Source organism: Vigna angularis, chromosome 9 (genome assembly GCF_016808095.1).
Source record: "Vigna angularis cultivar LongXiaoDou No.4 chromosome 9, ASM1680809v1, whole genome shotgun sequence".
Taxonomy (NCBI): Eukaryota; Viridiplantae; Streptophyta; class Magnoliopsida; order Fabales; family Fabaceae; genus Vigna; species Vigna angularis.
The window spans coordinates 31,243,342-31,266,242 of NC_068978.1; the positions used below are offsets into that span (position 1 = coordinate 31,243,342).

At 35.3% G+C, this 22,901-nt stretch overlaps 2 protein-coding genes across 4 annotated transcripts; one reads left to right on the top strand and one right to left on the bottom strand.

Moving 5' to 3' along the window:
• The first annotated feature begins 210 nt into the window (after positions 1–210).
• LOC108346811 (hydroquinone glucosyltransferase) lies at positions 211–2,262 on the top strand. Its single transcript, XM_017585857.2, has 2 exons — positions 211–802; positions 1,387–2,262. Exons 1-2 carry the CDS (start codon positions 211–213, stop codon positions 2,217–2,219), a joined length of 1,425 nt encoding a protein of 474 aa, XP_017441346.1. The 3' UTR covers positions 2,220–2,262.
• Positions 2,263–3,672: 1,410 nt separating this feature from the next.
• On the bottom strand, positions 3,673–22,422 carry LOC108347447 (vacuolar sorting protein 3). Of its 3 annotated transcripts, none has more exons than XR_008245258.1 (15): positions 22,258–22,422; positions 20,968–22,147; positions 13,436–13,711; positions 12,003–12,199; positions 11,561–11,702; positions 10,659–10,931; positions 10,502–10,574; positions 10,205–10,253; positions 8,719–9,004; positions 8,360–8,415; positions 6,492–6,560; positions 6,287–6,398; positions 5,153–5,242; positions 4,531–4,660; positions 3,673–4,089 (listed from the first exon to the last, which is right to left on the bottom strand). XR_008245258.1 is itself a non-coding variant. In XM_017586688.2 (15 exons), the coding sequence occupies exons 2-15, from the start codon at positions 22,093–22,095 to the stop codon at positions 3,997–3,999; spliced, it is 3,015 nt and encodes a 1,004-aa protein (XP_017442177.2). In that variant the 5' UTR covers positions 22,096–22,147; positions 22,258–22,421; the 3' UTR covers positions 3,673–3,996. The 3 variants fall into 3 exon arrangements, 2 of the variants coding, with proteins under 2 accessions (XP_017442177.2, XP_017442178.2); XM_017586688.2 differs by having other exon boundaries at positions 4,531–4,701; positions 22,258–22,421; XM_017586689.2 differs by having other exon boundaries at positions 4,531–4,701; positions 20,968–22,421.
• Between the last annotated feature and the right edge of the window lie 479 nt (positions 22,423–22,901).

Here is a 22,901-nt window from a genome sequence, read left to right on the forward strand (position 1 = left end):
TCAGTTTCATTAAATTCCACAAACTTTAAGAAAAAAATGGTGGTTTTACAATACAATATCTCAAAACTTACACATTAGAAGATGTTTCAAACTCAAAGATAGAGAGAGAGAATGAGCAAACTGAAGAACTCTTGCATCTCTATAAATTCACCAGCTTTGTCATAAACCATGAAATATATTTGGTGAGAAAAACTGCATTATAGTTAATCAATGGAGGTCAAAACTCACATAGCAATAGTTTCAGTTCCAGTATACAGTCATCTACGTTCAATTCTTGAGTTCTCTAAGAGACTGATTCATCTCCACCATGATATTCATGTCACATGCATTAACCCTACATTTGGTTCACCCTGCAACAACACCAAAGCCCTTTTTGATTCTCTTCCCTTAACCCTAAACCAGATGTTCCTTCCACCAGTTAACTTGGAGGATCTTCCACATGACACTCACCCTGCAATCCAAGTTCAGGTCACAATCTCTCGTTCTCTACCTCTGATCTATGATGCATTGAAGGCACTGCATGCTACTTCAAGGCTTGTTGCAATCATTTCAGATGGTTTGATAACCCAAGTGCTACCCTTTGGCAAAGAACTCAATGTGTTGTCCTACTCATATTTTCCATCCACATCAATGTTACTGTCACTTTGTTTGTATTCTTCTATGCTTGACAAGGCAATATCTTGTGAGTACAGAGACCTGCTAGAACCTATAGAGATTCCTGGTTGCATACCGATTCATGGAACTGATCTTCCCGACCCTCTTCAGAATCGATCAGGTGCAGCATATGAACAATTTCTCGAAGGTAATGAAAGCTTCAATCTACTTTTGTTTTCTCTCTTTTATAATGAACATTGATGTATTGACTTGACAATTTTGAATTAGCAATTACTTGTGCAGTAACTATAATAGTATTTTATTCATGACTACTCATCTGTATTGTTAAACTGAAGTTGTAAAAGTGGTTATTTAAACATCTGTATTTAAGGCTTTGAATGTTTTAGATGTGAATTGTTTCACTGAATTCTAACCAAACATCTGTAATATCCTTTAAGTAATCTGCTATTGAATATAACATAATAATAGGAAGAAGGATATTTGTCACCACCATTTGACAACAACTCATTTAAGAGTAAAATAGTCACAGAAAAAAAATACACTTTTTGTAAAGAAAAAGTAAAAGTGAAAAGTAATAAAGGATACTGAAATGAAATGGATGTAAGAGAATTTTGGATGTCAAAATACTATAATTTTGTATAGGGTTTAGGATACCTCAAATTTTGTCACATTTATTTAGTTCTATGTTGCTGATAAAAAAAGGAAGTTTTGAATCTTTTGAGTGATGAAACTAATTATGAATATATATATGTTGACAACATATTTTTGAAGGCAATGAAAGATTCTACTTAGCTGATGGTATATTGGTTAACAACTTTTTGGAGATGGAAGAAGGGATCATAAGAGCCTTGCAAGAAGAACAGGAGAAAGGAACAATCCCTTGTGTTTATGCAGTGGGACCCTTTGTGCAAGAGGATCCATGCAGAGAGGGAAGCAGCAATGACATAAAATATCTGAGATGGTTGGACAAACAACAATGCAATTCTGTGTTATATGTTTCATTTGGAAGTGGTGGCACACTGTCTCATGAACAGATAAAAGAGCTTGCTTGGGGATTGGAACTGAGTGGCCAAAAGTTCTTGTGGGTGTTAAGACCACCTAACAAGTTTGGCATTATTGCAGACATTGGTGCCAGAAATGAGGACCCTTTTGAGTTTCTACCAGATGGGTTTTTGAAGAGAACAGAAGGGCATGGGTTGGTGGTGCCTTATTGGGCATCACAGGTTCAAATCCTTGGTCATGGTGCAATTGGGGGATTCCTATGCCATTGTGGTTGGAATTCAACACTTGAAGGTGTTGTGCATGGGATTCCACTGATTGCATGGCCACTCTTTGCTGAGCAAAAGATGAATGCAGTTCTGCTGAGTGATGATTTGAAAGTGGCTCTTAGGGTTAGGGTTAGTGAGAATGGGATTGTGGAAAGGGAAGAGATAAGTAGGATCATAAGGAAGCTGATGGTGGGAGAAGAAGGCAAGGAAATTATTCATAGAATGAAAATTTTGAAAGATGCTGCTGTTGATGCTATCAAGGATGAAGGATCTTCAACAGTAACCCTAACTCAGTTGGCACTAAAGTGGAAAAGTTTGAGTTTGGGATGTGATTAAAACTATCTTTGCAGTTAAATAAAAATGGTAGATTAATGGTAAGGTGATACATGTCTATATTCATACAATCATTTTACACATTATATCATAGATATTAAAAGAATAAAAATTAATAAAAGAATGGATTTATATATATATATATATATATATATATATATATATATATATATATATATATATATATATATATATATATATATATATATATTTTAAAATAGTATTAAATGAACATAAAAAAATGTGTTAAAAAGTATAATTTTTCAAAATAGTATATGTATATCTTTTAATTTTTTATATCTATTTATTATCTAAACATATTTATATATTTACTTTTCTATTTAATTCTTCTTAAATTATTTTATATTTAAAAATAAAAATATAATTTTGTTAATGTCAAGTAGGTGTAGAAAAAAAATGAAGTGTTTTGTGGATTATTGCTTTAGTTCTGATTGAACTAAAAATCTCATTATTATAAAAATCAAGACGATTCTTCATGTTTATCCATGAAAAAAAACCAACTTAATTATCATTATATTACATTTTAATTATACTTTTTAACTATTAATTATAAATTGAATTAATTTTAAAAAATAATTGTTAACATTTAACTCCCTTTAATTATTATATATATATATATATATATACATATATATATATATATATATATATATATATATACATTAGTATTTGGAATTAAAAAAATAAAAGAAAGTATGATTAAAATATGAATATAATGGTTGTATAGGGTGTTTTTTATTGGAGAGTGTCAAAGTATAAAATAAGAAAAGAGGATTTTACCAAATATATTAAAGTAAAATATATTTCTACAGAATTGTTTAATCCAATTTTTATTTGAGATATATTGAACAATGTCATTTATAAAAAAACAAAAAAGGGGCGGGTTGCAAACGTGTATTGTAATGTTCTCTTAAAATTAGAATGATATCATATTTTTTAAATATATAAATAATGTGCAGAGTTTAAGAATTGAAATAAAATAGTGAAAATAACAATGAAAGGGAAAAAAAATTCTATCTATCCTTATGATTGTTGACCAAGGAGTATAATATTTATTTCATAAAAATTGATTCAATTAATTTCTAATAATATTATTAATAATCTTACCTGCAGATATCTGCAAAAACACGTTTGTTTTGTCACCCCGGCCCTAACAAGAGACACTTTAGAGGATAAAATACCCTTATAATCAAGTGTATTAGGAAATCAGCTGATTAAATTGTAACAGAATCATGCACATGATAAAATTTAAAATGAATTACAATTACAATCGTCCGTCTTCTAATTAACGTGATTATTTTTCTTTATCCTCAACTTCTTTTCCTTCATTTTAAAGGAAACGTTTTATAATGTAAAGAGTGCAAGATGAGATATTTGCAGACAACTCATTGTCTGTATTAGAGAGATGCAAACATAAGTATGTTGACGTGTGAACTAAAACGGAAAACAGCTGATTATTATGGGCAAAAAATTACATTTTACATCATCAAATTTACAAAGAAATTTGCCGAAGGGGGATGAAGGTATGGAGAGTACAATGGAGAACTCAACAGATATTTACAGTAACATCATGGGATAATAACTATATGAACTTCTACTCTTTTAGCTTAGAATGTTAGAACCTGATCCTCCAAGCTTTTTACATCAACCAATTTCCTTTTCCAAATTTTGAATGAATTTGGATTGGTATAAGAAGTGGAAGCTGCTTCTGGGATTCAACCAAGCAATAGTTGCATCTAGTTACGACATAGTTTAAAGATCATCTACTCACGAGCCAACCCGGTTTAAATAGGGTGTCTTCCTTAAAATTGCGGCCTGATACAGACACTGACTCACCTTGACGACGGTAACACTACAAAGGATTGAAAAGCATAAGTGAGAAATTTAAATTCTTATAGTGCTAGAAAAATGAGGCACAAATAAACAAAATATAAGTCAACCTGATATATTTACCAATGTTATTAAGGAAAATTTTCTTCTTTCAATGCATGAACAGTAAACAATGAATTTAAGAGAAAAAAAATTGTAGCTGAAGTTTTATACTAAACAGATTAGTTAACAAAAACGATGGAGCATTACTTCGAGAATGAAATGGATGAGCTCAAGAAAGGTCTATAAAGAAATGGAGAAACAAGTTTAGCTGATAAATTTACTCTGTTGCAGAGGAATAAAGATCAAGTGTCCTAAAATCAAACATTTGGCAACAGCGTAGCAAGATTGTGGTGAGACATGGAAGTTTGGGACAAAAGTTCTATTTGAGGCATGAATTGAGAGAAGAGCTCGAGTAACTAACCTTGTAACATACAACAGTGTCATCGGGATACATTGCAAATAGCTTCGTACCAAGCCGTGCATCACAGGAATCACAGAGACTCTCATCATCAATTTGAACATGCCTTGACCTCTCCTCCAATCTTGATAATCTTGCATCAATGTCCACAGCACGAGATAAATTATGCACAATCTGAAAGAATTTCTAACTAAGATCACAAGCCCATAATACGTGATTGACAACAGAAAGAAGAAATCAACCTTGAAATGTCAGACTACAGAGCACAAAGAAAAATTAATCTGGGGAAGATGGCATATAGGAGTTATTGGTAAAAATTAGTTTCATTTCAGAAATTACTGAATTTGGTGGTTACATTACATCCATACAAACTGGTGCTTGCTGTAAAGACTATACCAAAAGTATCTAACAAAAATAACTCATACTTGTTCTATGAGCATTTAAAAAACAGTTATATTTGCCAAAAACCGAACTTCCAGAGAAGTTTCATAACGTGGGATTACTGATTATTTTTGACAGAAGCCACTACACCCTGAGTGGAGTTTAATTTTTCTTTCTCTATCACGTAGGAAAAAGACCTGAGATTAGGACAATCTATCCATCTGGAAAAAAACCATGTAAGTACCTGTCCTTGACGATGATGATGAACTCTGGCCCTGAACATTCTTAGTAAAGTATCAGAAGCAAGTTGAAGTGGCATATCTGGAGATAGTTTCTGCATTATAAAACCAACACTTTAAAATTAAGAACAACTCTGAAATGAATTAAATATAGTTAAAAAATGACAAACTGCATTTTAATAGATAGAGTCCTTTAATTGCAGAAAGATACATCCATCACTGACAATTATAAAACTTAGCATTTTCAATATGCCTACGGAGTGGCTTGCGCATGCAGCTCCATTGATTAATTTATAATATAACTGTTTCATAAAAAATAATAAAACTATTCATGAGACATCACCTAATAGTTTGAGGTTTGGGATAGTACACCACTGATATTGGTATTAAAGACCCCATGACAAACTCAAGAGTTCATATGTTGCAACCGCTATTTTTCTACACAAGTGTTGAATTTCAACATGATCTGAGTCATACAATTGCATTGTTCGATGTCCCAACATCAAACCCAAGATGATCTTGCATGTGGAGGAACTTTTAATACACCATCTATATACCTTCACCTAAGAGGTTATTGAGAACAACATTAGAAGAGAGGAGGTAATACAACCCTTCAATCCTTACCAAAGGGCTGAACAAGTTTAAAACCTGATGGCTTTATATGGGATAATCATTTTTTTATATTAATAATCTAAAGGAACTCTTCCAATGCAAGGAATCAACCCAATCAAGAGATGCCTTTCAAGGTCTATCTATACCCATAGGCCCAAAAGGAAACTTGTGTCTATTCAGAATTAGCTATTTTAGGGAGAAGGGAGTGAGTTCAAGGAGAGAGAATTGTTATAGGGGAGAGAATCAGAACTGAAGGAGACATTGTGGAATTGGGAATTGATTGGAGTCCAAATATATCTTGTCTTGGGGAAGAGCATTGCTCACATTCATCTTTATATTTTCCCTTCTTTGCTAATTAAATACAAATCATGGCATTATCTGTAAGGATATTCCTAACAGGTACACATATTTTCATGTCAACAGATCCTTTATCCATTTACAGTGGAGTAGGGTGCAAAATATGCACACAGCAGAATCTAGATGTTGCGAACGATTTGATTAAAAACTTAATATAGTGAGTTTAGTACCTCTAAAACTTGCAACGGATCTAATGATTCTCCATGATTATGGAGTAGGCGAACAGCAGCAGTAAACATGGGATCCTTACCATCTTGTGGGTCCAAATACATTTCAAGCAACCTGAGGACATTAAAAAAAGAGCATTAAAACAAACTTGTTAAACAATCTCAGCATAAATAAAATAAAACATTAAAAGGGTAAGTCGAGACAAACTGCATGTATGCATCAGCCCTTCCTATCTCAGCACAATACTGCTCAGCAGCTTCACTGTCTTCAAGTTTCCTGGGAGCCACCATATAATAATAATAATAATAATAAAGAAAAAAAAAGTCCTTGTTATTGATTTTAAGACATTGTATGCCAATTGGTTTTTCTGCGTGTTTAACCTTGTTCACATTAAACCTCACATTCCTAAATCTATGAGAAATTCAACTGTTTGCTAAAATACATATCCAATGGAACCATGCTGATTGCAGAACTCCCAGCGTTAGACAATGACATTAGTCTGCACAGAATATGGTAAATTTATACCTCCCAATGCTTTTAAAGGTTTTTTCTTTACAAATTATTAGAAACTGCAAGCTTTGACACCATAAAAGGATAAATATTTTCTAAAAGCGTAATACATATTCATGTTTTCTATTTTGTCTACAACAACCAAGCCTTATCCCACTTAAAGAGGACAGTCAAATATACGGATAAAACATCCTCTTTCATCCCAATCAAAAACAAATTTTTAAATGAATCAAATCATTGGAAGGTCAATTTTAATCACATTTCTCGCTAGTATACATAATAAAATCAAGATTCCAAAATCACAGCATTTGAGATCTGTTGGAAGTCCTACATCGACTAGAGATAAGGCCAAATTATAATATATAAGTGAGGTGCAAACCTCACCTTACAAGCCGGTTTTGTGGGGATGAGTTAGGCATAAACTCACTTTCTAATAAGATCAAAACTCCTGCTCCAAAAAGGTAGTGCAGTGCAAATATGGAATCAAAGTTCAAAAAATATAAAATATTACTCTTTGAATGTCCATGGACTATTGATCACGAGAAAATCCCAAATTTTTTCTTGCCTTTATTGGTCTATTTATCACACACTTCTATTGCAACAAATTACCCTGTTTCTGCCTTTGGGTCTGTTCTTCATCTATTCTCATTGTTTACTATTTTCTATCCTAAAAAATGCACACAAACGCAGCACTATTTACTAGAGTTGTCTTGCTTGGGTCTATTGGGTGTTGGTTTTTTCTATATTTGCTATTACTCCTTTCATTCCTATTTATAAGATCCTTTCAACAAATTCACACTCTTCAAGAAAATTAGTTAAAAACAATAAATTGATCAATAATTTGTATTGTTGTTTCAAAATTAACTTTGGTATATTTAAAGCTAAAGTAGTTGAGTGAGACTTTAATATAAATGAGTACTTACATTCTCAAATCAGAGTAGAAAAGAGAAACCTTATTTCATTTATTTCAAATATTTATGAATTTTTTTAAGTAAGAAAATGTCAATTACTTAAGGGTATTTTAGGAAAAAAATAATTAATGCATCATTCAACTACAAAGGAGTCTTACAAAAAGGGTTAACAAGTTTTATTAAATGAGTCTTAAAAATAGGGACGGAGGTGGTAACACACAAGATTCCAGTTCACCAGTGGCTTGTTAATGTGGATAGCATAATATCACATTTAGGCAAAGTTTAAAAAGATACACCTTACTTGATAAATTATTCAGGGCATGCACATGTTATTATATGATGAACAGAATGTATATACCATTGTCAGTCTAAAACTGGGGAGACGGTTATTGGCAGTGCAATTTAGATCAAGCATTTACTTATTCTCTTCTCTGAGTCTGTTTGCATGTCATCCCAGTAGATTATGAGTAAGCTAGTTTGTTTTGAAATATTTAAGCTTGAATTCTGACGTTTTGTACTTGTTTAACCTTTAGAGTTTTAGCATTATGACCTTGTAATTTGCTCATTTACGTAAGGGTTTAACATGTACTTTCATAGCTTTGACTGAATTTATATGAAAGCTAGTGCAAATTTTGAAGCTAATTCGACACTTACAAAGCCAAAATTTGGAGGACCAAAGTCTCCTGCCCCAGTCTTCTATATAGAATAGCCTGTCAAGTAAAGAAAAAATAAGTAAAGAATGTTAATCATCCTGTTAGAATAAAATCACCGGTTACAGATTTCTAGGGAATTAGGCGTTACATAATCTGAAAAACTAGGATGATTAATTCTTAATTATTAGGTGTATTTATTATAATTGACTCTATATTATGTTATAAATACATGATGTGTGGCCTGCATTAGACACACAATTCATTCAGAACAAATACAATTCTATATGGTATCAGAACTATTCTATATGGTATCAGAACTATTGTTATTACCCAAGAAAACATCAAAAGTTTCAAAATTACCTTCTCTAACCACAATTCTGATCCTTCAATCAAATAAAGAACTTCTTCTGGATCATACAAGTCTGAGGATTGCAAAAAAATCTGCAATCTTTCCCTGACAGGTGTGTCAAAGATTGAGTTCTTGGACACAGCCAAACTTCTTGTCTCCGTATTTTCACTATCCAGAGTCTTAGAGATATTTTCAGATTCAAAGACTTCAATTGCTGATTTGGCAAGTGAGAGGGCATACAACGTATGCAACTGTGTATCATTACAGTCCTGATCTTCAATCAACCACTGGAGATACCTAAATACAAGAACCGAGCATAAACCAAAGTATTAGAATTTTAATAAATTGAAGAAAAAAAATTATCTCAGTCTATTTCCTACTTACAGAGGAAAGTGAAGGCTCCTTCAGGTTCAAAGCTTATATTAAATTGTCTATATTTTACAAACAAGAGTTCATTCTTGATGTACATACAAGATACCTAAGTTTGTACTTTTTCCTTCCTTCTAGAATTCTAAAAACATTTTTTATTATTGCATTCATCACTAGACTTCTTTTCTTATTTTTTAAAATGCTAATAAAATGGAGGTTTAGAAAACTTTGGAACTCTGGCTGCATTAGTGACAAGATGATTCGTGTCATGGATGATGGTACTATAGAGCTTCCAAATTGAAAGAAATTATGGGAACAGAATAAAGAGAAACAAGACAAGGGATTCTCCTTCTAAATATAGAGTTTTATTAATATAAAAATTTAAAAGCTCTATGAATGCAGGTCACAGAAGCTCTTCTCTATATATATTGAGTTTTAATATCTTGGAGGCATACAGAGTCAGTTTACCTTATTTGGGAGTGACTCAGAGGATTTCAGGTGGGTATGAATTTTCCAATGAGCATGCATTAAATCAAACAGGACTTATTACTATACTAGATTAAAAGAGCATACCACATTTGGATTCACTGCTATACCAGATAAATCAGAGCATGAATTACATTCAAAAAGCATGGCACATCAGTCGTCCAGGAGACATTTACATTTTCAACCATCATGAAAACAGAAGAGAATCACAAAAACATTGTTAATCTGATTTTTAGATTCTATGGGATCAGTTTTGTAAACAAATTTAAAATATTAAATAGATTTTGAATGAGAAACATTTTTAAAACTAGAAAGAGAGAAGGCATCAAAACAGGTGCTGAACGAATTTACAATGATGATGCAACGATGAGATGTGATGAGCAATAGTAACTTAATATTGACACTCTATAGTAATAGTTCAGGAAATATAAATGTAGCCTAACTAATGTAACATTTTCTAACTCTAATCAGTGGTTATATTTATTATATAGTCAGCAAAACATAAAAGGAATGAAAATGAAATAAAAGAAGAATTAATAACTCTATCAAATCCTTCAAATCAACAACCATAAGCATCCTCATAAAATTCTTAAACATCTTAGTTTTGCTAGCATACTGCAGACAGAAAACACAATGGCGTACCTCTGTAGAATTTCTACCTTCTGTGGATCAATGGTTGTAACAACTTCATCTGTAGTGTGAAAGGAATAACACATCACTGATGGTTTCAGAAATAAAACAAACTTAACAAAAATAAAAACATAACAACGACTATCATATTCGAGAACCTTTTGGCAGAGTATATTAGGCATTGGATGATAATATTCATTAAAGCAACTAGTCCAAACTAGTCATAATTTACATTTCTCAATAAAAAGTATCAAAGCATAACAATAATCCAAATAACGAGCACAAAATTCTCATGGAATCAAGGCCAACCAGGAGAAAGATGGATCTCTCGTTTCTCTGAAGTTAAAACTTTGACTGCAAGAACCTGGCTAATATCTGCAATCTGAAATGAAAATATTCAAAACATGAATAATGATCACTTAATCAGATTATCAAGTTGGAACAACAAACACCTAAACACTCGTACCCATCCTAGATGCTGTAGAATCAACTCTTGATCAGAAGATTCCTCAAGAATTTTTGATGCTTCAGCTGCAGCAATTGACCTCCCAGAAATGAGGATTTCCCCACTGTCCTGCGTGCTATTCTCCAAAGCAGGGTCTTTCCACAGGCCAGATGAATAATTTCTTGCTAGGATTCGCCAAATATGCACAGCTTTTGAGCTCATTCCTTTACTTGCACACAAGAAGGCAAGTGTCCGTAGGTGCCCAGACTCTTCTAACATCTGCTCCAATTCCTCCTGAAAGAGAAATGCATTCCATAAGGTCATTTTTCAAGCAACTCCAGGTAACTCCCATTATTTCAAGCAACCTATGTTTCCATTAAAAGGCAGCATAGATTTAGAAAAGGGAATCTTCTCATTTCCTGTTCATGCTTGCAGTTGACATTCAAAGTAGGTTAGGTTTGTGGTTTCTCGTGTTCATTTTGCTATTGATGCTATTTTCTTTCCATAGAGCTTCAGAAATAATCATATCAGGAACAAGAAAAAGTAATTCCTCAAATCTACATAGAAATAATATCTGCAACTCCATTTACTATTTTTTACATTGCTAATAAGGAAAAGTATCAAAATCATTTCAATCAAATAATTAATACATGTTAGAATAATGTTCAGTTCATGTATTATATCTTAAATGCTTAAATTAAAAAGAATAAGTATTTTGGAAGTAGCACCCATTCTTGAGTATTTAGGAATCAATATTATAGATACAGATGTTCTGCATAATCTAAGTATCATTCAATAAGTCAGTCAATTTTTCACTTAAACAACTCCATGCACCTCCCTCTATTTCTCTCCTGTAAATTCAACAATTATAACATCCAGAACTCAGAGCTTATTTAAAAACAATAACATTAATTTGCACGTACCACAACACACCAGTTTGTCGAAGATGCCAGCCTCTCCATGTCCTCAACACAATTTAGAGCTCTATAGAGATACATTAGTAGAGTGTCAACTCCCTCCCTGACTGATTCTGTTAGGTCTTTTTCTCGACAGGCCTCCAAATACCTAAACACAATATTGATCAACAAAGATGGTTACAAAAACAAGTCAAAGACCATAACAACAGATTCCACAAAAATTATTAATATACGGTGCAATTTTGAAATGAGACTGAAACCCAAATTCAGTATATTCCGATCTTCTTCTATGTAAACTTTCCTTTATAATCTGCCAAAAGTCCTGGTACAGGATATAGGAGCTTTTTGTAGGAATCTGTATTGTATTAAATTACCATAGACTACATGAATATAATCAACATCCAAAACTGAAACAAATAAGTGAATAATAACAAAATTGAAGTCAAACCTACTAATGTTCTCGATTGCTGACTTCAATAAATCAGCTCTATTCACTGGATTGAGAAATAGATCATTATCTACTATTGTTTCTACACCTGCTTTCCTCAGAAAAGAAGCTCTTTGGATTGTCATCAAGCCATCATCTATAACATCTTCAAGGGGGGCTGGTGGAGGATGCAAACCCCAATACCTATTCCTAGGAACCTACAAAAGCCAGTTTGAACATCTGTACCACATTCATACAGCATAAATTTTAAATAGTTGAATAATGTATATGTATTCAGGACAAGTACCACATTTCACAATATAGCCCACATGACCTAATAGAAAAATTAGTAGTTAATACAGTACATTTGATTGAAATTAATTAAGCACATCAAATTGCCCAAGGTATCACAAGAGTGAACTTCTACCATTATGAGTGTGTTAAGCAAAGCTTTTTAAGCTAGCTTTTGGCTCATTTGACTAGCTTATTTTAATATTAAACCTATTTGATAAAAGAACTTATTTGAGTAGCTTGTAGTATTTTGCAGCATTTTTCTGAAGTTCTATCCTCTCAAAAGCACAACTACTTTTTGCAAAACCTCTAACCATGCCACAAGCGCAAGAACCATAGCAGCCATGATAGTCACTTCAACAGTCAGCATATCAAATGAAAGTTAGGATAGCAGAGCATGGATCCGCCATGTAATAGCACTATAGAACCACTATTGCTGCTACTCAAATTCAACAATACTTTCTTATACGCACTTGCACATTGATATTTTGCCAAAAATATTACATACCACAAACATAAGTCAGCAACACAAAGCAGCCACTCCCAAAAACACTATAGCAGTATATTAAAATTTTAATTTAGATAGACGTAATCCAACCACAAAAGCTGGTTCACTAAATGAGGGTTGCCCCAAATATCTTGACACTATTTCTAGTCAATGTAGAACTTGGGTTTTTCCCAAGACAGGATGGCATATAGCTAGATGGCTACTGTTTTAATATTATACTAAATAACCAACCATCAAAATTATTATTATTATTATTATTATTATTATTATTATATATTACTTAAATATTATTATTGTGCAAATAACTTTACAGATTTTAAAATCGAAATATTTTTAATATTATTATTGTTCTAAAATATTGTGCTTAAAATATCTCTATTTAAATTTGAGTAGAAAATTAATATTGAATATTGATTTTTTTCTTCCAATTTTTTATTAGAAGGGATTAGAAATTGATATATGAATAAGGATCTAAAAGTTAAAAGTAAGGCTCTGGACAACAGTTAAAACTGACAATCCAAATAATAGTTAAAAATATAGGTCAAAAACACTATCTTGTCTCAACGAAAACAAAACATTGCAAAGTGGAAAAAAAAAACACAATTTTGAAACAAAGCTTAAGGCAGTGATATAAATAGAGACAAACACAATGTACCAGTAAGGACCATCGATTTGGATCACGCATTATAAATGGGAATACTTCAGAAGGTTGCATCGTGTCAGAAAGCAAGAAGTGGTCCACTGCTTCTTTAAAATGCAAGTCAAAAAGCAAGAGGAATCCCACTTGAGCATGAACAAACGAAAGCAAATCTTTTGACATTTCCCCTTCTGACTCAAGCTCCTCCACCAAGGATATGGCTCCCTTATAGTTCTTCTTCCTCAGAAGGTCTTTTATTTGTTCTACAGAAGGTAATTTCTGATAGCACACTACCTAGAAAGACATGTAAAAAAATTAAATACTTCATTGAGCTAGGAATACCACAGTCAAAATTATTTTTAATTCGACAACAGAATAAATTAACACAACATAGGATCTAATAATTAATTGAGGCATGATCAACAGTTAAAAATTTAAATGACATTAACAAAACTACAAGCAATAGAATAACAAAAAACCAAACAATATCACTTTGCATCACAAGGTCCCTATTTTGCCTGGCATTCACAAATCGTTCCTGGTGCAGACACGTTGGAGCACAGAACACCCCAAATTACAACACTTGGCTACAACTGAATAGTTGTTAGTTGTAGTTAGTTACAATTGAACCGTTGTCAATTGTAGGTCATTACAAATAAACAGTTGTCAATTAATTAGTGTTTCCTTTGTCCTTATAAACATGTGTTTTGCAACAAAGGTTTACTGAGTTTTGTGTCTTTCACTCCAAGTAATAATCACTCTTGTTAATTCAATATGTTATCCGAAGGTAGTTGATCCTCATTCATGGCTTCCATCAATCCTAACTCCTCATATCCTCCTCCAACCCCTACTCCACTAGGAGATTCTCAATCATCTATTTTTGGTGCATGCTCCAGTAGCATTTTTACATCAAATTACAGAGAAAATTGATAAAAACAACTGTTTTGTACAGGTTGAACATGTGAGGAAGGCACATTCTTTGCATCATTTCATGATGCTCGTCAAATTTCATCAAGATTCCTTACAGAACAAGATCGTGTTCTTAATAGAATTAATACACTTGAGATTAAAAACTGATAAAAATATATTCTTGAGGGCTTAACAGATCCCTCTCATTATCTTCTATATATATTGAAAAAGCAAGAGTACATGGAACACCAAGAGTCTGCACTAGACCTCTAGGTACAGAACTAGGTACTACTCATTACTGGTCTAGCAGACTAGCCTTAATGATGATATGTAACAGTAATTATTCTAATATTCCCCCTCAAGTTAGAGCATACAGATTGTATGTACCAAGCTTAGAACAAATAAACTCAATCCGAGGTCCCCTTAATGACTTGGTCAACACATCTGCAAGTTGGTCATTTGATCCAACAAACTCGGTACATATTTCTTTTGACAATAACTTTTCTCGAACAAAATGACAATCAATTTCTATATGTTTAGTTCTCTCGTGAAACACTGGATTTGATGCAATGTGAAGAGCAGCTTGGTTATCACAATACATATTCATACTCTGGATGTCACAGAAGCTAAGCTCTTGAAGGAACTGCTTCACCCATATAAGTTCACATGTTAGTGACGCCATTGTCCTATATTTAGCTTCAGCTGTTGATCGAGCCACTACATTCCGTTTCTTACTTTTCCATGAGATAATGTTTCCTCCAAGGAAAACACTATCCAGTAGTAGATCGTCTATCACTAGGAGAACCTGCCCAATCGGCATCACAATATCCTGATACCTGAAGGCCAACCACAGAAGACACTGAGGATAAAAGGGAATAAAAGGAGGGTGATAGTCTGTGATAGCTAAGAAAATTATAAATGAGATGAGGGTTTCGAGTGGAATGAGTACCTTTTCTGATAGTAATAGGCCAACCAGAATCATTTTCACCAGGAGGCGTGGCAGGAGGCGGTGAGGGAGAAGAATCTGAAGGAGGAGATCCACCATTTTCTGGAAGAGGACTACCCATCGGGGTACTGTGGCGGAAGATATCAATATGTGGAGAGGAAGGTTCAGGAGGACCTTGAGCATGACTTGGATTGACTGAGACATTGGAGATATTGGACTCAACCACTGGAAGAGGAAGCACCTGTTGGAGGATATGAACATCTTGAACAGATGGAGAGAAGGTGTTTGTTCAAAGAATGTAACATTGGCAGACATGTAGTACTTCTTGGTTTCAGGGGAGTAACACCGGTACCCTTTTTAAAGCCGAGAATAGCCTAAAAAGACACATTTGATCGCACGAGCGGAGAGCTTGTCTAGCCCCGGAGACATGTCGTGAACAAAACAGACACAACCAAAAACTCGAGGAGGGGTGTGAAAGAGAGGATCATTGGGAAAGAGAATGGAGAAAGGGACTTTATTATTGAGAGAGGAGGAGGGCATCCTATATTAATAAGAAAACATGCAGTTAAGATGGCATCCCCCAGTGATGAACAGGAATATGGGCACCAAGCAAAAGGGTACAAGCAGTTTCAAATAAGTGTCTATTTTTTCTTTCGGCTATACCATTTTGCTGGGGTGTATGAGGACAAGTGGACTGATGCAAAATACCATGGGAGCTAAGGATTGCAGAAAAAGTGGAGAAGAAATACTCTTTAGCATTATCACTTCTTAAGATTTTAATTACTTGACCAAATTGGTTCTTGATTTCATTCAAAAAGGATGTGAAGATGGGTAACAATTCAGAGCGATCTTTCATTAGATAAACCCAAGTACATCTAGAATACTCATCAATAAATGTAACAAAATACCTAAAACCAAAAGAAGAGATGCGACTAGGTCCCCAGACATCAGAATGAATAATAGAAAAACTAGAATTACACATTGATTGAGACCTTTTAGGAAAGATAGATCTAACATGTTTTCCTAGTTGACAAGACTCACATTCTAAAGTCTGAAGACCACTAAGTTCAGGACACATCTTTTTTAACTTTGACAAGTGAGGATGGCCAAATCGGTCATGTAACACTTTAGGGGGAAGAGCTGCAACACAGGATACACGTGGACGAGATCCAAAATGGTATAAACCTCCAGCTTCATATCCTTCTCCAAACTGTCTCCCCGAGCCACGCTCCGGTATAACAAAAGATTTTGAATCAAAAGTTATTGAACAATGTAACATTTTGGTTAAATGACTTAAGGAAGTAAATTGAATGGACAGTTAGGGACAAAAAGAACAGATTTCAGAGTGAGAGAGGGAGACTTGACCGACTCCCTTTAAACAAGTTTTAGAGCCATTTGCAAGGGTAATGAAATGGGGTTTTTCTTGGAGGGAAAGGGTTGAGAACAATGAGGTATTACCAGAGATGTGATCAGAAGCACCCGAGTCAATTACCCATGAATTTTGACCTTCCATGGATTGAGAAATGCAAGCTATGGATGTACTTGGGGATTGAGATGATTGTGCCAAGCTGTTAGACTTTAATCGCAGATACTCTTGATACTCTTCTTCAGTGAACTTGGAGTCGGAAGTGGGAGTTTCAACCTTAGAGATATAGGCGGTTTTTGAAGGAAAACCATGCAAGGAGTAGCAATTTTCTTGAGTGTGACCCACCCTCTTACAGTAAGTGCACTGTGGACGTCCCCGACCTCCACGTCCTCCTCCTCTAGTGCCACGTCCTCCTCTTCCTCGCATGGCAACCATGACAGATGGTTCCATTGTTTCATGAGCTTCCTGAGATTGAGGCACTGGAACACGAAGAAGACGTGTGGTCACGGCTTCCAAGGAAGGGACCTCATGACTTGTCAGAAGTTGATCTCTGATATGATTCAAATATGGATGTAAAGCACGGAGGATCATCACCATATAATACTTGTCAAGCTTCTTCTTGATGTCTTCCGAAGATTCCACTTCCAAGAACATTCTCAACTCTTCCACAACTGCTTGGGCTTCAGTCATGAAGGAGACCATATCATGGTCTGTCATTTTGAGACATGCAAGTTTGTTTGTTGTATCATAAAGACGTTGAATATCATTAGCATAAATGCTTTGAGCTTTCTTCCAAAAAGAGTGACATGTTTTGAAGGCTCTAAGAGATATCAAAAGTCGGGGTTCCACATATTGCCACAATAGGGCACACATTTGGAAATCTGCTTGTTTCCATTGTTTAGCCTTTTCAGAAGGTACTTGACTTCCATCCTGCTCAAGGTGGTCATAATGTCCTTGACCGAGGAACCACATTTCCACGACAGCAAACCAAGATAGATAATTCTTTCCGTTTAGCTTTTCGGAAGTAATGGAGGGACTTCCAGAGAAAGAAAGAACACTTCCAGACGCCATTCTTGATAAAAATAGGAGAAAGAAAAAACGCGGCAGAGAGAGGAGGCTCAGGCGACAGCTATTGGAGGTGTCGCGGTGACCTTCCGACGGGCAAAGGGCGGCGCGTGAACAGTACGCGCCTGTTCGCAACGTACAAAGAAGCGGCGCGTGGCGGAGCGTGGAGGAGAATCGGACTCCGGCACCAGTGGGGGTGGTCGTCGCGTGAAGAGACGAACCAGATCCAGTGGTCGCCGGACGGAACAGTGACGGCGGACGGCGGCGGACAGATGTGAACGGCGATGACAATGCTGGTAGACAACCCAGGACAGAAACCAGAGCAGGATGAACCTGCTCTGATACCAACTTGAGATTAAAAACTGATAAAAATATATTCTTGAGGACTTAACAGATCCCTCTCATTATCTTCTATATATATTGAAAAAGCAAGAGTACATGGAACACCAAGAGTCTGCACTAGACCTCTAGGTACAGAACTAGGTACTACTCATTACTGGTCTAGCATACTAGCCTTAATGATGATATGTAACAGTAATTATTCTAACAAATACAAAGTATCTTTCATGAGAACCACAAGATTAAATGTTTATTGTATGGCTTCAGTTGTCTCTTTCCAGCACTGTCTTGTGGCGGGTGCTTGGATGTATTCAGTCATATGTAATCCACGACAAGATACATGCATATTTTCATCATTAAACTAGGAAAAAAGCATGTCAATTGTGTTCTAAGTTCAGAAACTCTTTTTTGGATAATTACTGTTACTGAGAATTTCTTCTTCATCTTAAGTCTCTTATTGACTCTCTTTGTTCAGATGGAGATCCTGCTTCCTCAAAAGAACATATGGATTCCATTCTCGAAGGATTTCCTCTAGAATATGATTTTGTTATTGTAGTTATTGAAAGAAAAATTGATATTGTTACTATTGAAGAAGTTGAAGGTTTTCTTGCAAAAGAACTGCAAATTACAGAAGTATATGAAAGGATCATATTCTACCCTTTCTCTTAATATTGCTTAACATTCATTGGCTCATTCCTCACATTCATGATCAACAAAAATCAACACAGCAACATTGGCCAGAATACTCAGTTTTACCAGACAGATTTGACTGGTTCTAGGCGAGGAAGAGGAGGTTGCTTTTGTCATTAAGGAGGTTGCTTTCGTAGTTGAGGAAGAGGCTATGGAGGTTGTAGTTCTATGTAGTGCCAAGTTTGCTTGAAATATGGTCATACTTCCCTTTTATGTTATCACAAGTTAAATTTACAATATCAATCATCATCTATGACCTGTACATTTAATGTGGCTTGGGTGAATTCCTCAATAGCTGCTCCTGGTTATTTTTCAACTTCACATTGGCCTCAAACATCTTGTTAGGATACTTTAAGACTAACCCAATCGCACAAAACCGGTTCATAAGGTAAGGTTTGCACACTTATATATTATAAATTGGCTTTATGTCTAGTCGAAATGGAACCTCTAACACATCTCTTACGCTAAGACATATACATCTCATGCGTGAGACTAGATATTAATGGGTGATCTAATGGTAACCCGATAGCGAATGAAACAATAGACCCAACAAACTACAAATTTCGCTAAGATAGGCTCTAACCATGACTTTGACACTATGTTAAGATGTATACTTTAAACCAAACTCAATCTCACAAAATCAGCTTGTAAGGTGAGGTTTGCACCCACTTATATATTGTGAATTGACCTAATCTCTAATCAATGTGAGACCTCCAACACATCTAACATTCCATATCAATATATTCATCCCAACCAACCACAGGCTAAGGTCACAAACACTAAACCATCTACATGTTAGACCTGATTTACAGATTCAGGGGCTTCCTATCATGTAACAAATTTCGCATAAAACATCCAATAGAATGCTCCTTTCGAAGGATCTAATCAGACTTTTGTAGGCAATGGGCAAGGTCTTCACATACACTCTTCTGGCTCCACTACCTTCTTTTCACTCTTTAATCTGAAAATCCACTTAACTCTCGATAAACTTTTATAGGCTCCTTCAATACACAAGAATTTAATTAGTGTGAGAAAGTTTCTTCCAGATAACAATGTCTATTTTGTGTTTTATTCCCAACCATTGCTTTGTTAAATTTCAAAAATCCTAGGAAGTTCTTCTTCATGAACATGTTGGACCCGATGGCCTCTTTAGTTTTCAAGTCTTCAGTTTATGCCTGAGTATTGTTTGTTCTGGTAATCCTGGTATTAATACCACTATTTCCAATAATTGTTCTACAGGCAGTGCCTACACTTGGCACCTTAGATCAGGAGATCTTAATCGCAATGTACTACATACTTGGCACCTTAGATTAGAATATACCATTTTATAGTGAAAGTTCTATGCCTTTTTGTTCAGCATGTTATACGGGCAAAGCACATAAACTTTCTTCTCACGCTTCCTTATTAACAGTGAATCACCTTTTCAAATAGTGTATAGTGACTTGTGAGGACCTTCCCTGTTCCCTCTTCTAATGATTTTTCTTATTATATTTCCTTGGTGGATGCCCTTTTCACATAATTTGTTGTCTCCCGACTATCTGCTCATGGAAGACACTTACAACCAATTTCAATTCCTCTCCCAACTCTCAAAGCTAAGTTTCCCATCGCAGACTATGTTCTCTGTTCAGAACTTCTGAACCCTGTTTTAATGTTTTGCTCTGTCCTGTGTTTGAGCATTCTTTGATCTGATCTCTGCTCAAGCCTTCATGTTTGCCTTTGTTCTGATCTTGTATTGGTGTCTATGTTCATGTTTTGTTTTGTTCATCAGCCACACACCTCCTTTTGTGCTGGGTGACATTAATTTTACACTATATAAAAATTATGTATTTATATGTTGACCTTTTTATTTAAGCAATGTAGTGTGAAGCTTAATGAGGCTAAATTCATTAATATAACCTAGGACTAAAATCAATTCCAGGCTATTGAGCACCTATACTTGCGTTTGGTTTATGCATCCAACACAAATATTCTCATAATTCACCTATATGTATCTATGAAGTATCCAAGTCTTAAGGTGTGAAAAACCAATACAGTAAACTATGAGACAGAAGGAGGCACGTAAAATTGCAGTCGTTATTATGAGCTACTCCATATTCAGATTACCCCAACAATCAATTATTCCACATGCACCAAAAAATCAAAAAAGTAAACCGACCGTCCAAGCTAATATCACAAGTACATTATCAATCAACTAAATTATGATCTCAATGGCACTAGATTCAAACTACAACATACCTTGGTAGCAGTGGCAACAACAACAATCCTCCCATCCCTATCTTCCTCGCTAGCAACAACGCATCGCCCAACTCCTTCCCCACCAAACGGCAAAACCTGAACACACCCACCCTTCCTTTTATGATACAACTCAATCTTCCCATCATTCACCACAACCACATAAGAACCAATCTCTCCAACTGAATCCAACCCATGCCGGAACACCAGACTCCCTCCCACCGGCTGCCCATGTGCGTCAACAATAACCCCCACATTGTCCACCAACAACAGCACCCTCCACTCCTTGTGCAAAAGCTTCAACCTTGGCGGCCGCGACACATCCGGCAGCGAGAAGATCACACTGCTCTGCCCAGTTACACAGGAAATCAAACTATACCCATTTACAGTACCAACAACAATAGAATCATTAAGCCACACCATGGCACTAACAACCCCATCAACACACTGAATCTCCTTCAAAACCACAAGAGAGCCACCACCACCACCATCCCTCTCATTTTTCCCATTCCTATTCCCCAAGACAAGCTCCGCAAGAATCAACCTCTTCCCAACAACAACCGCAAAAACACAACCACCCTCACTGTGCATTTCACCCTCCTTCACTGAGTTCATTCTCAATTTCTGAAACAACCCTAACCCCGAACCTAGCCCCGAACCTGAACCCGAACCCAAACCCAAACCCAAACTCTCGGATTCGCCGTTCCTAAACCTCCTCCTCGTGACCAAAGATACTCCCTTCGAGAAATTCAATTTCGAAGCGCGATTCGAGAGCTCCGAGTCCACCAAGAACAAAGCCCCATTGGAGAGCAACAGAACCTTCCCGAACTCCTCGATCACCGAAATGCACTCGACTGCGGCGTCGCTCACCGAAACGCTCCGCAGAAACGATAGCTTCCGCAGAACGGCATCGTTCGGGGCGCCGTCACCGTCGTCGGTGTCCGCCGATAGGGAGAAGAGGGTTCCAGAGTTAGTTCCGACGTAGAGGACAGTAGAACGGTCCCGTCTCGCATCCGGCAGTGTAGCAAGTGCGAGCGATCGAATAGAACTGGCGCGTGAGTGGGCGGTGAGGTCGAACTGCGCGTGTGGCTCCAAAACCACCCGAGCCATGCTGCTTTCAACCTTCGACATTCTCTAATGTCTCAGCCTTTGAGAGTTTCGTCTTCAGTTACAGCGGAAGTAACTAAAAGTGAAAATCACCCAAATTTTAAATAAATAAATAAATATTCACATAACTAACTAAATGTGAATATGAAAACACTGTTTCTGAATCCGGCATCGAAAATTCTTCACCTAGCGGCGCCGATAACCGTCGAAAATGTTCCGGCAGCGGCGGCGGTGGTCACGGAGGTTCCGTTTTCCCACGAGCTGTCTTTGTCGGTGGGGTAACTCCTCTCGGTGGCCGGAGCTTTAAGTCTAGAAGGAGCTGAGAACAAAATTATATAAAAGCGCTCCACAGAATTTTTTTTCTTTTTTCTTTTTTTCAATATACACTTGTAGTTTTGCAATTCAGGTTTAAAATAGTATTATTTTACAGTAATATGAATTTATTATATAATTTATATTTTATAAGTTTTATTGTGTTAATTGCACATGCTAAATTAATATAAGTCTCTCGTAATTTATTATAAATTTATAGAAAAATGTTTTTTTAATGAACTGAATATTCATTGGAAAAGATTGTTGAAAGGTAAATTAAATTGATTTTTTATTTAGAAGATTTTATAGATCAAAAAATTTAATTAAATATTTAGTGAACTAAAAAAACTCATAAATTTATTTATCGAATTTTCTTATAATTTAAAATAAAATTTATCTTTTCCATCAGTTTTGTTTTGATTTTTCAAAAAAAATATAAACTATAAGCTATTTCACCTAATTTTGCCAACCAGAATTATTCAATTCAATATTAATAATATTTATATTGCTAATACAAT